Genomic DNA, 14,494 nt, shown 5'->3' on the forward strand with positions numbered 1-14,494 from the left:
AAACAACCCAGGTTACTTTTGCTTGACACAGAAAAAAGTAGGTTACTTTTGCTTGACACAGAAAAAAGTAGATCCGTTTTCTATACTGTACATCTAAACTGATGGCAATTTTCCTTACATTGGGACTATGTGCATTGAAGAACCACATGACCACTTGCACAATAAGTAAGATCCTATACAAGAGAGCCTCAATGATTTTGCCTTTGCAAAGATGAGTGCTGTTTGTGATGAATCAGTCTGGATATACATAGAATGTGCAGTGGTGAAAAACCAAAAGTGGCAAAAAACTCACAATATGCTGAAGTAGAAGTACAGTGGTATCTCGACATACGATCGTTTCGACACCCGATCTTATCGACAGCCAACGTAAAATTTGACTTGCCCTTTGCTTCTATATCCGACGACATGCTCGAAATACGAGGATTCATGACAGCGCCGCAGTTTCTTTTTTTTTCCCGCAACACGGATGCATAGCGAATTTGCTTGTGAGAAAAATCAACATGGGTTCCAAGAAGGTTAGTGCAAGTGGTAAAAAAAGAAAAGAAAAAGGTGACACTTACCAATGAAATGAAGATGGAAATGATTTTAAAAATATGAGCGTGGTGTGCGCGTCTCTGAACTGGCTCAACAAAACGGCTGTAGAACGATCTCAACGGTATTTTAACCATTAATTTCAGAACCTCTGTAACACAACATGCCTACTGTCTGCCGCAGTTGATGCCAAGTCCCCAACAGAACATAAAAGAAAAAGTAAAATCTCTGCCACACTCTCTATCTCACTGCTAGGTCAGCCAGGCAGTGCATTCAGGTACAGCAGGCAAAACACGTCCGCCAAATTAGAACATGATTTGTTACATTATTATAGGATTATTATTATTATACTGTATGCTGTATTTACATTATTATTATATTATCTGTATTATACTGTATTCCGATTTTTTTTTTTTTTAATAATTTATTTGTTTTGCTATGTGTAATTGCCATTTGTAATACTAACAGCTGCATTATTAAGGATTTAGTGTAGGTTTTCGGGCTGTGGAATTAATTAATGGAAATATAATGTATTCTAATGGAAAAAATCCTGCTCGACATACGACCATTTCAACTTACAAACAAGATCCTGGAACGAATTAACTTCCTATGTAGAGGTACCACTGTACAGATAATTTTGTTTAAGAGTGGTAAAAGTATTGATTCAATTACTTAAAAAGCTACAACTCCACAAATCTACTTCAATACAAAAAGTAAGCATTCATTTTAATCAAAATTTTAAATAGCGCCATAAATAAGGCATACCTTTCCTCTCCAAATATGTTGCATCATTGTTGTGTTGAAAACCAACTATTATTACCATATTATGAAAAATTAAGAAAATTGTACAGATATCTCAGTTCATATATATGGATTAAAGAAAAAAAAATTTTTTTAAATGCTCCGGATATTTAAAAAAAACAAAATACTTGAATGAACAATTTTATTTCTTTGTTTCTATGTATAATACCAATTAATGAATTGTTTTTGTTTTTTTGCTGTGTGATACAGATGGCTGTAGTATGTGGAACCACTCGGAGCCTGTCTGGGTGTCACTCCGCCACTTATCTCCAGGAAGTGATGCTGTGGCGGCCCAGTGGAGTCCAAAGACACTGAACAAACATGGGGGCTGGAGCTCCGAGGGATGCCAGCTGGTCCACAGTGACAGCAGCACCTCCACAATGCGCTGTTCTCTGCTTAGCAATTATGCTGTGTTGCAGGTAGGACGATGATAATTTTACATACATACACAATGTTATACATACATATATCACATCTTAATGAGACCACAATTTCACTTTTTTTGGTATTTGTTATCTAGGAGGTGCCAGACTTCCCCAGTTCTGCATCCATCTCCATCAGGGTTCTCCACCCTGTGGTGTATGCCTGTACTGCACTCCTCCTTCTTTGCCTTTTCACGATCATCATCACTCACATACTACACCACAGGTACTTCATGTTGTGATACGTATATCCAACTGGTACCCAGAGGTGGACTTGCGATCGGGCGTACAGACACACATTATTGAGCCAGTGACGCTATTTAATTTAAAAAAATATAAAAATAAAAAAAAGTTTTGGCCGCGGGTCCGTCGACAGGCGCTGTCCCGACACTCGTGCATGTGTTTGTGTGTGAGTAAAGAGAGTGATTCACGTAAAGAGTGATTAAATTGATTATTAAAGAGAGAAATTAATGAGTAGACAAGACTAATTTACAGTGTTATTTTAGTTTTTCAGTTTGCATGTGCTACAGTTTATAGCAGTTATTTCCACAATGTTTAACATTTATAGATATATATTTGTAGTTATACATTTCCCCACGGTGAAACTAATAATGATTTTTCACATTTTATCTTATTCTAAACTGTTAAACGTGTTTTTAAAAATCACAGCAGCAAAAAATACAACACATTACATAATTGAAATCAATCAATAAAATAGATTATAATAAATTAAAAAACATTCCTCTACGTTTCTCTCTCTATTAGTTCAGCCAGACTGATGAAAAGGAGTGGAGGAGTGAATTAAAAAAAATCTAACTAATTAATTACGGGATTTGTAATTAATTAATTCAATTAATTGCATTTAATGTGTTATGAGCTCCCTAATGAAGGCTTTGAATTATAGGACATTAAAAAACTCTAGTGCATGGCTAACCAATTGAATACAGTAAGAAGAGAAGATTTGAAATCCCAATTTATTATTGCACTACGAACATAGTCGCGATTTTTTTCCCCACCAACCCATATTTTGTCTGTCATTTTAACGGCGTACAGTAAATATCGTACGGGAAAACACTCTACAAGCTACGACACGCTAGCACCAGCCCCGCACAGGTTTTCTTAAGTTTTACGGAGGAAAAAAACAATGCTTCGTCAGGGCTGCCTTGGGCCGCCCAGGACAAAAATGCTAGGGCATTTTTTTAGTTCCAGTCCACCCCTGCTGGTACCTAACATTTTATTAATACACTTGCTTGTGATTTTAATGAAAATAAATGCTATTGATTTGGATTAAATGAACAATTGCACATTTTTATGTTTCATCTTTTTCCCTCAACAGTTCCATCCACATTTCAAGAAAAAGCTGGCACACATTACTGAATACTTGCTTCCACATCGCCATGACAACAGCCATCTATGCAGGAGGCATAAGCCTGACCAGTTACCCAATTGTTTGTCAAGCAGTAAGTGGCTTTACAATTCTATTCTCAAGCATTCTTAATATCAAAATAAAGGCTTCACTCAAAAGTGTTATGCAACAGGTAGGCATCGCCCTGCACTACGCTTCACTGTCAACCCTGCTGTGGATTGGTGTTAGTGCCAGAGTCATCTACAAAGAAGCTATGTGGAGAATGCCACTGGCACCAGATGGAGATTCTTCACTTCCGCCAACTCAACGGCCAATGCTCAGGTCAGAACACGAACTCGCCTTCACCTCCTCTTGTTGCATAAGATTGTTAGGTGTCGATACGGCTTATGTTTTGGACGGATGCAGATGTGCTTGTACCCGACCACCCATGCCGTGCACCATTAAAGGCGACATTGTGCCCAACAACTAAAGTCCCTCTGTTTTTATGAAACCTTGAAGGCTTTTTGAAAGACACAGAAAGCAATAAGACAGGGAGAAGGAGGCGAGATGAATGTAAGAATCCAGCATAACAGGGCAGAGAGGGGTCGCTGTAAATCTAGATGGAAATTCAGGGAGTGCACAGTCTTCCCAAATAAACCCTTGTGTTTCTCCCCTCCTCGCCCTCGTCTTGCCCCTGTGATCCCACAGCGAAGATCATACACGGTGGTGCTACTCCAAACCCTCTTTGTTGCCCACTCGGTTATATGGCACTATTCCGCAATAAATTACAACCTTACTGACCTCTCTCCGCACAGAAAATAAAAGATCACACAGTTCTATTCATGTTACAGCGGGGAACAGATATGGCACTGACTCACACAAGGTCAAACACATGTGTTTTAACTCTCATTCAAGGTTCTATTTGATAGCTGGTGGAGTTCCTCTCATCATTTGTGGGATCACTGCAGCTGTCAATGTCAGCAACTACGGAGACAACAGCCCTTAGTGAGTACTGGATGGTTTCATCCTCAAGCCGACCCCTTGACTTTGTTATTATGTTTAGTGGCAAAGTGAATAATTTTGTGGGAATGGCCAGATTCACAATGAAGTTCTTGTTCTGCTATGACCCCTCATGGATTCTTCACTGCCTTTTGCAGCTGCTGGCTGGTGTGGCGCCCCAGCCTGGGGGCTTTCTTTGTCCCAGCCGGCCTAGCGGTGTTGGTGACCTGGATCTACTTCCTGTGCACTGTGTTCTGCCTCAGACACCGTACTGCCAAAGAATGTATAGGAACCACACCGTCTTCCCCTGCCACCGAGAGCCAGCCTGCGCTAGCAGGAAGCATCAGCCTCCTGTCCACAGACTCAGTTGTGGGTCCTTCAAATTCCAACGTGGCTTTGGACGACCAGTACTCGCTAAAGACACAGTTTTTAATTTTGGTGGCCACCCATTTCCTGTTCGTGGTACTGTGGTGTTGTGGGGCGATGGCAGTGTTCCTGACTGGGCACGTCAGCTTGTTGTTTAGTTCTCTTTATGGAATGGTGGCCATAGCCCTGGGAGTGTTCCTAGTGGTGCACCACTGCTTCCGACGTGTGGATGTGCAGACCTCGTGGTTGCCGTGCTGTCCGGTTCACAGCAACACTCTTCCGGTGTCTACCTATACCTGCACAGCAGGAAGTGGCGCGCAAACCTCTGAGCAAGGATCCCAACTTTTCATGAATTGCCATCAACCCGGAGACTCGCACAACTCTTCATCCACTCGATCATCATCCACTCCGAGTGGCATCAGTAGTGTCGGACCTGGGCCCTGCAAACTCACCAACTTACTGCAGGTGGCGCAAGACACTCAAAGCAATACCTCGAGGGCTGTAGCTGGTATCAACACGGGCACCAGCACTGACAATGTCACAAAGCCATCAAACTATGTTTTCCCCAGCGTTAACTCTTCAGTCCCTGTGCATCCTCAGAGAAGGAAAGTGAATAGCAGGACTAAACAAGGCAATAGCCAGTATCACCATAGGGGTGATGGCAGAGGTCACTACCGTCTCAAAGCTTTAAGGACAGCAGGAGGTGGGGGCAGCCTGGGAGCTTTGGGTCCCACTGGTTTGGAGAACCTCAGCTCATCACACATGGTGCATAAACAAGCCACCAGTGAGAATGGGAGCATCCATCACAGTCTCCCAGAGAGCCACGCAGGCCCGCTGACAAACGGAAAGCATGTCGGTAAGTCGGTGGCCACCAGCCCTTCAGACGGCAGCGATGGGGGCAGTAGCGGCAGCCGAAAACCATACCCTCTCCTCCCCTCTGTGGCCAGCAGAATGGCCATGAATGGCACGCACAGACGATGCATCAGCAGAGACAATTTGAAACTGGCGGCTGCTGCGGAGCGGGAGGCTAAGCGCTGCTCTTACCCTTTAAACAGTATTACCACGACCGTGCCTGGAGCTGCGGCTCCAAATGGCACCCTGAAGAACTCGCTTCTAGAGCTGGACCATGACATGAGTGGCACAGATCAGTCCCAAAATTCTGTGGGAGTGAAGAGCAGTTTGTGGAAGAGCGAAACCACTGTGTAATCTGTACTTGTACATGAACCTCAGTGTTACCTTTACAGCATTTTAAGAGACTATTTTTTCAATGTCTCCTGATTATTGATTAATGTTATATAATTTAAGATTAAAAAAGGGATCCAGGACTTAAAACTGTTACTTTCCAGTGGCAAATAATTTGTTGTAAAATGGTAAAAATTAAGTACAGTAAAAAAAAGGATATGTGTATTTTATTCTAATGGCTATATTGTAAGATTGTGCACATATTGGATTTATGTGGATACGTTTAATGAGAGATTTATCATTTTAGTTTTGATTTTCTATGCATTTCAGAAGACTGTTCATTTTTATAGCATACAGCTTTATGCAATTCCATTCATGATCATGTTTGCTTTATGTACTTTTTGCATGTGTGTGCGAGTGTGTATAAGTGCTTGTACATAATCAGTTGTCAATTAAAAGAATGTGGGATTTCGGCATACCGAATGGATTTTTTTTTTTTTTTTTTTTTTTTTTTTTTTAATCTTTATGGATTCCCCTCAGCACTCCTTGTAATAAAATGTATTATGATTGATATGGAGTGACAGACATCACCTGTTTTTTTGTTGGTTTTTTTTACATTAGCATTTCAGATTCAGAATATTTATTGTCATTGTTACAAAAGCACAACGAAACTTTGTTGGGAGCATGCATACAGCTAAGTTGATAACGTGCAATTTACCAAGGAAGCAATACGAACAGGAACTTGTGCTTACGTTATCAATAATTATGCAGCAACCCGTTGTCATTCCAGAGAATTATTCACCATGTAATAAGATCCATATGTGGATACACATCAAGTAATGACACTTTAATACTTATGTCAAAAGACGTCCTCACTTTAAAATGAATAATTGAAAACTATTTTTGACATTCAATAGTAAGATATTTTTTCAAAAATATGTTTAAACCACTATAGGAAACTCATTTAACTCATTGGCAGCCATCAATGGCACTGAAGGATGAGTATTCACAGCTAGTCCTCTGAGTTTAAATGGATTGGATGTCTATCGTTGTCAAGACAACCCAAGTAAATATGAATTAATTTGTTTATTTATTTATTTATTTATTTATTTAATCAACTTTAGTATTTTATTGGGGGCATAACCAGGGTTTATTTCTGTATTCATTTTAATTTGATTGAATTTGATTTATCATCATGTTATTAATTTAAAAGAATTTTAAAAAATAAAATAATTAATCATAAAAAAACTTAATAAAATACATTAAATTAGCAAAAATAGTCACTTGCCCTAAAAAGGGCCAATGAATGGAAATAAATTTGACTTGAATTTAATATTTAAATAAAATAACTTAAAATGGGCCGATATTTTACCAGGCATTAACACCTAAGAACTTCATGTAATCCTATTCATTTATTTCTGACGTTTTTGTTTAGTAAGCAACAACTGTTGCGGCAAGGGACAACACTTATTTTATTTTATTTTTTAATTTATTATTATTATTTTTAAATTCAGACTTACATGTTTACAAATATCTGCTTCAAAAAACAACTGACAAAAACCGGCAGCTGTACACAGATGTATACAATACTGGTGACATAATAAAATAAAAATCAAAACAATATACAGTTTTACATGTGAAAATGATGTTGAAATTTTAACCAGAGGCTTCAAGGGAAAAAGAAAACATAAGATATTCTCATCAGCTAACAAAACTTATTAGTCACTGGACTTTTTTGTCTTCCAGTGACGTAGGTTTATTTTTTATTTATTTATTTTTAACTTACTAGCTTTAGCTTAGGAAAACTGATTCCCGATCAGCGTTACAGTTCTTTCCTTTAGCCACGCCTCTCCTCATCAGTGCCCAATCGGAGAATCATATGATATATTGACACCCTCCTCAGGCCAATAAGGTGTGAGTTTAGAAAATCAATAGGAATCTGAAACCTGCCTTTAGGGTTTTAACTTTTTGTGACGCTATCAAGCAAGTTGTGTGTGGTATTTTATGAAAACTACTTCAAAGAGTTCTTTATACAGTTTACTTACATTTTATTCCACTGTCGGGTGCGCTGGCAGAGGCTTGAATGTAGCGTAACGAGGAAGAGTGGGACGTTCTTCGATACCAAGCTGAGCTTCCTGAACCGTAGCCAAACTCTGTAACTCTAAACCTCCTGCTATCAGAGAACGTTGAAGGTTAACAACGACACAACCTCGAGGCTTTCTTCCAGAACCACCCGGTGAAGTGTTTGGTCTTGTTTCCTTTGACTACGGCCCAATGTCCCTGGTTGACCAGAGCCAGCAGTCGTTCCCCACCAGCGTGCAGGTAACGGTGCACCAGGCTCGGAACCTTCGCTCCAAGGGAAAGAATGGCACCAGCGACGCCTATGCCATCATCCAGGTGGCCAAAGACAAGTTTTCTACCTCAGTTATTGAGAAGAGTACGGCTCCGGTATGGAAAGAGGAGGCTTCGTTCGGCCTGCCGCTCTTCCACCCGGGGAACGTCGACCGCTGTACTCTGTACATCATAGTCATGCACCGAGTCCAGGCCGGTCTTGACAAGTTCCTGGGCCAAGCCGTCGTCAATTTAGTGGAGCTGCACGAAAACAAGGCTCGACAAAAGCCAGAGTAAGAACTCTTTCTATAATAACATATCTTAACATTGTTTCCTTCGGTGGACATTGTAAGCGTCATTCAACTTGAAAAGATAAAAAATTTCTTTGTGACCAAGCCATAATTTCTCAAAGTTAATTAGCCAAAAACAGAAAAGATTGAATGCCATTCATTTTTTTTCTAGTATTGAAATACCCAAAAATGCATGATGTGACAGGAAATGATTGTTTGTTCAATGTCCCCTTTGATTGGCTGGCGATCTTTCCAAGGTGTAACCTGCCTCTCCCAAAGCAAGCTGGGATAGATTCCAGCTCACCTGTGATTTAAATGGGAAGATTTATAAACAACGGTCGTATTTAAACATTGTGTTTGTGTGGGATTGCACAACCAACAATGTCTTTTTATCTGTTTATTTATTTATTTATTTTTTGTAACAATGCGGAAAATGTGAACTCCATCCACAACCTTATTGACTGCCAATAACTGACGCGTTAAAGTGCGTATGACAGCTAAAATCATGTTTATCTAACATTTTATGCTCCTGAATGAAATGGACCGCTGTGGAAGCGATCGATAAACTTGTTCAGTTTTTTTGAATCCCACGCCATGAAAATGAGCTACTTCCTGGATTGACAAGGATTCCGAATGTGAAGTAAGCGGGATAGTCATCTTCAGTATACATCCAATTCTACAGTATGCAGAACGATTGCGGATTCAGTTGATTTTTCAGATTAATTTGTCTATTTTTCGCATCACGCCAGCCAAATGTGCAGGAGAAAAAATTTGCTGCACCAGGAAGAGGCGTATGAGCCTTTTTGGGTTTTAAAAGTTCCCGTTCACCCCGAGATTGATTCTGACATCTGTGGGACCATTAGATTTATGAGGAAATGTGTAAGCATCGTGTTTTGTATTATGTAAAATACTGGGATCATAGCACACGTTTTAATACGGAAGCGGCATGCATTTTGTGGCCTGCCATCGGCGGCTTGTCGCCCCCTCGGTCCTCTTTGCGTAACCACTGAGAATGCGCTTTCCTCGGCTTGGCCACGAGCAGCTCCGTGCTCTGATGTCGGCCGAGAATGGGCTATTTTCGGCGTTCATTCCCGGCGACAAGCATTGCCAGCCCCCCGTGCCCCCAATGGAACGGCAAGCTGTATTTTGCTCGCCCGGTCCTCTTCGCATGCCCGCTGACGAGCCCTGGCAGCCCACTGTGGCCCCAGTACAACGACGGGTTGGCTGACCCAGTTCGATCGGACCTCCTCGCGAGCCCACAGAATGTGCTTTCCTCGGCTTGGCCATGCGCAGCTCTGTGCTGCGATATCAGCCATTTGTTTCCCCACCGAGAATGGGCTATTTTCGGCGTTTATTCCCGGCGACAAGCGCTGCCAGCCCGCTGTTGTTTACACTCTTTCCTCCGTCTCGGAAGCCGGGGCAGGCAGGGAAATGACAAAAGCCGGTGGTATAAAATATAGTTCGGGAGGTGCAAGAAGTGGGCAGTTTTGACCATTATGGAGTAATTTTGCCATGTTGTACTGAATAAAAACATTTTTAATATTTCATATTCCATTTAGCACAAGCCTGTTATTTGTCATGACCCTACCATTTATTTAGCAATTGGGGAAAAATACTTCGATAAAAAGAATATCCTGTAAAAATATTGGAGAGATTGAAACAATGACATTTGCTGCTCTCTTCGTCGCATTTTCCTCGTTATGAATAATTCCCCCTCAATGGGCTGAAGTCTAAATCGGATGAAACCATTCTCCTGCTGACGTCATCCCCCTGTTGGGGACGCTAGAGCCCTATAGTGGTAGGCGTGGCTAAACCACAAATTTAAAGACTAATTTCTCGTCGTCTGCATCATCTGTATATAGTCGAATCGTCTCAAAGTATGATTCTAATTAGAGGTGCACGATAATTATCGGTCCGATAATAGGAATTATGACGTCATCCCAATAACTCCGATAACATATCATCGGCCCTATTGATAATATTTTTGGCGTGGTGTCAGATTGGGATTTGTGCGTTTGTTTCCACTCCTGTTTTTCCAGTATGCAAAGTTTTGTTACTGTCTTTGTTTTGTTCATTATAATAACGTTCATGTCATCATGAAAATTCTGGTTCAGTCAAAGGCAAATCTAAGCTGAATCAACCAATAGTATTTTTGACCTACAGGTGTTCAAAAACTCGGGTGAATATACATTGAAAAATTATATATATATTATCAGTTATCGTATCGGTATCGGCCTTGAGGAGCAGGAAGTTATCGGTATCGGTTTCAAAAAATGGATATCATGCACCCCTAATTCTAATTCACATAATGATAGACCAGGTTTGGACTGATTTGCCCTCAGTTTACAGGCTTTATTCCATTTCCTTCAATCGCTAGTCCTTTTTCTAATGGGAGAAGAAATCTGTTTGCTCAGTGGAAGGCTGACTGGCAGTTGGTATGAGGAACTATAACAGACCTGCAGACAGTGGAATTGCCTAGATAGTTTTAAAATAATGCGTGATTTTACGTCATGAAAATAGTATGTGATGCAAGGATGTGACGATAAAATGAGAATGTAAACATGAGAACAAAAAAGGAAGTGTGTGAAATGAAACTAGTTTCTTTTTATTTACCAACGTGAAAATCTACAGCAAAAGGCAAAATTGTTTGTAGTAAATTTGAATCTGGGAGAAATACAGAGATTCACTTAGATGTTAGCTTGCTAGGTTTGGAATTGTTAAAAAATGGCTTTATAATGAAATTCCGAAGTGTTCAGTGAATGCACCTGTGGGGTTCGGTACATTTAGTAAGGTTAAGAACCAATGGGTTAGATGATGTGCTGCAGACCCACCCTAAAATCAATGTCTGACATTGCTGCTGTCATGTCCACACATTCCTCAGAGCCATTAACTCAATGCCGTGTAAGCTCACACCCTGATGTCTTGAGAGACAGTGGTAAATGAAGCTTGGGTGTAACATTTAGACTGATACCATCTTAGGCTACGTCTACACTAGGAAGGATAATGGCTTTAAATGTGTAATTTGTTAGACTATGCACCATTTCGGTTGCACTAATGTGCCTCTTATTTATCCAAGAACTCACACGAATAAGTTAGCCGGCTAATATTAACCGCCGCTTAATATAGATGAGTGTCTATATTAACAACGATCGAGTACTAAAGAAGTGACGTCATGGACCGTGACATCGCCATTTTGACTGCGGCATGACGGCATTGTGAACAATGCAGACGGACGATCAAGATGTGGTATTCTTGCTTCTCTTTTTTGCCCCACAGTCATTGTTTACAGTTTATATTCTAGAGTGTAGAACAGTTGTCAAGAACCTATGTCATTTGTCATTTGTGGCTGTTTTGATTAGTGCATCTGCCTTTCTGCCAACCCGGAATTTTAAATGGGGTACCGGCTGGTTTGCTTGACTTGAACAAGCTGTGATGAGCTGATAATGCATTCGCACATTTTTCTTGAACCTTAAAACGTATGTAGAAATAATATGCTTCAATTTAGTGCCAATTGCTGGTCCTCCATCATGGATTACACAGAGATGTGCGTTTTATTACAGAACAAATTGGCGTATATAAAAATGCGTACGGGCAAATTAATCAACGAAAAGTGAACTGCGTGGTACCCCCAGTCACAGAGGCGTGCTAACAGTTTTTTTCATGACATTTCCACCTGTCAAAACAGTCGCCACTTCCAGTATTGCCACTGTTATGCACAAGCACTCCTGGTTGCGGTTTCCACTTCCACACTATTTGTTTCCATTTGTCATCTTCCAATTGTCCAATCACAATTTTGCGGGTGCTCATAAAAGGAGTACGTTTATTAAGGTGCGTTTATAGTGGAAGATAAAGATTTTTGACATTGGGCGTAATCTTCGAGTTATCAAGGGTTTAGTTAGTTGGTGGAGTTGATTTCAACCAAATCTGTTTTGTTTGCAAGTTATTTGTTAGTTTCAGGGCTCCGGAGTGGCTATGGTAGCGCGAGTCAATGGCACCATTATAGCATGCCAATAAAAAAAAACGATACAGATCTACGAACAGATTCAACATCGTCAAAAAATTCAAAACACAAATCATGGTTTCAGACCACCCATCTGGCCAAAACAATGTCACACCAAACTGCCGTAATTCTTTTCATTCTGCAGGACTATTTTTTTTTTAGATGCGTAATACGACCCCAATAAAGAGGAGTGCTTCAGTCACTCATTCTCATGTTGCATTCGAGGAAGGCGGGAAGTCGGACTTATCCCACTCGGAGGGTACCAGTTGCGACCTTAAAGCATCCGAAGCGAATGTAAACAGCAAAGATGGCACATCGCCACAAATTGTTTTTTATTTTGGCCTTGAAACGACAGTTTGACCTCCCGCAAACCTGACTTCTCATAATCGATCAAATAGACTAGGCGTACTAATGATATTTTTCCAGATCAGACGTTGGAAACTTTGACTTCTCTCCTTCCTCGAATGCAGCATCAGTCTGCTAAGTTAACTGACAGCCGGAGAAATAGTGAAATGTGCATTTAGAGGCTGTAGAAACATACAGGAGAAATGGCAAAGGAAAGTTTCCACAAATTCCCTTTAAAGAACGAGGAAAAATATCAACTGGTCACTTGCTGCTGGCGACGACATAAAAAAAATCAGCGGTGGAAAAAAAAACCCCGATGTGATATCACTCCGCCCTGCTCCTCTGCAGAGCTTCTGGATTACAAATGTTACTGTTCATACTGCAATTATTGACATGCAGTGGTAAGTTTTAATAACTTTACCTTGAAAACATAGCCAACACTTTTGATTGCATGGGTCATCGATGATTTTCATAAGTGCATACAGTAGGGAGAACAAGTATTTGATACACTGACGATTTTGCTGGTTTTCCCACTTGCAAGCCATGTAGAGGTCTGTAATTTGTATCATAAGTTCTCTTCAACTGTGAGGGACGGAATCTAATACAAAAATCCAGAAAATCACATTGTATAATTTTTAAATAATAAATTTGCATTTAACTGCATGAAATAAGTATTTGATACATTACCAACTAGTAAATATTTCGGCTCTTAGTTCTTTTTTAAGAACCCCTCCTGTTCTCCACTCATTACCGGAAGTAACCGCACCTGTTTGAACTTGTTACATGTATAAAAGACACCTGTTCACATGCTCAAACAAACAAACTCCAACCTCTCCACAATGGCCAAAACCAAAGAGCTGTGTAAGGACATCAGGGATAAAATAATAGACCTGCACATGGCTGGGATGGGCTACAGGAAAATAAGCAAGCAGCTTGGTGAGAAGGTAACAATTGTTGGAACGATTATTAGAAAATGGAAGAAGTTCAAGTTGACGGTCAATCTGCCTCGTTCTGGGGCTCCATGCAAGATCTTACCTCGTAGGGCATCACTGATCATGAGGAAGGTGAGGGATCAGCCCAGAACTACACGGCAGGACCTGGTCAATGACCTGAAGAGAGCTGGAACCACAGTCTCGAAGAAAACCATCGGAAACCAATTACGCTGTCATAGATTAAAATCCTACAGCGCACGCAAGGTCCCGCTGCTGAAGCCAGTGCATGTCCAGACACGTCTGAAGTTTGGCACTGACCATCTGGATGATCCAGAGGAGCAATGGGAGAAGGTCATGTGGTCGGATGAGACCAAAATGGACCTTTTTGGTCTAAACTCGGCTCGTTGTGTTTGGAGGAAAAAGAAGGATGAGTACAACCCCATGAAATACCATCCCAACCGTGAAACATGGAGGAGGAAACGTCATTTTTTTGGGGCTGCTTCTCTGCCAAGGCTACAGGACGACTGCACCGTAATGAGGGAAGGATGGATGGGGCTATGTATCGCCAGATCTTGGCTGACGACCTCCTTCCTTCAGTGACAGCCCTGAAGATGGGTCGTGGCTGGGTCTTCCAGCATGACAACGACCCAAAGCACACAGCCAAGGCAACTAAAGAGTGGCTCCGTAAGAAGCATCTTAAGGTCCTGGAGTCGCCTAGCCAGTCACCAGATCTAAACCCGATAGAAAATCTATGGAGGGAGCTGAAAGTCCGTGTTGCCCGGCAGCAGCCCCGAAACCTGAAGGCTCTGGAGAAGATCTGCATGGAGGAGTGGGCCAAAATCCCCGCTGCAGTGTGTGCAAACCTTGTCAAGGACTATAGGAAACGTTTGGTATCTGTAATAGCAAACAAAGGTTTCTGTACCAAATATTAAATTCGATTTTTGTGATGT

General features: G+C 41.1%; 2 protein-coding genes across 7 annotated transcripts in view; both read left to right on the plus strand.

Annotated features, from left to right (window-relative positions):
• adgra2 (adhesion G protein-coupled receptor A2) overlaps positions 1-6,155 on the plus strand; it is a 118,920-nt gene extending 112,765 nt beyond the window's left edge. For all 5 annotated transcript variants that reach the window (XM_057831181.1, XM_057831182.1, XM_057831184.1 and 2 more), the window contains 6 exons: positions 1,543-1,751; positions 1,853-1,980; positions 3,091-3,214; positions 3,293-3,441; positions 4,015-4,104; positions 4,257-6,155. In XM_057831181.1, the coding sequence (XP_057687164.1) occupies positions 1,543-1,751; positions 1,853-1,980; positions 3,091-3,214; positions 3,293-3,441; positions 4,015-4,104; positions 4,257-5,670 (2,114 nt within the window). In that variant the 3' untranslated portion in view covers positions 5,671-6,155. The remainder of the gene's footprint in view (positions 1-1,542; positions 1,752-1,852; positions 1,981-3,090; positions 3,215-3,292; positions 3,442-4,014; positions 4,105-4,256) is intronic.
• A 1,402-nt stretch (positions 6,156-7,557) lies between these two features.
• Positions 7,558-14,494, plus strand: part of rab11fip1a (RAB11 family interacting protein 1 (class I) a) — a 30,379-nt gene continuing 23,442 nt past the window's right edge. Inside the window, exon 1 of one of the 2 annotated variants that reach the window (XM_057831187.1) lies at positions 7,558-8,270. In XM_057831187.1, the coding sequence (XP_057687170.1) occupies positions 7,921-8,270 (350 nt within the window). In that variant the 5' untranslated portion in view covers positions 7,558-7,920. The remainder of the gene's footprint in view (positions 8,271-14,494) is intronic. The other variant, XM_057831189.1, reaches the window with a different exon arrangement.

This window comes from Corythoichthys intestinalis, chromosome 3, assembly GCF_030265065.1.
Source record: "Corythoichthys intestinalis isolate RoL2023-P3 chromosome 3, ASM3026506v1, whole genome shotgun sequence".
Taxonomy (NCBI): Eukaryota; Metazoa; Chordata; class Actinopteri; order Syngnathiformes; family Syngnathidae; genus Corythoichthys; species Corythoichthys intestinalis.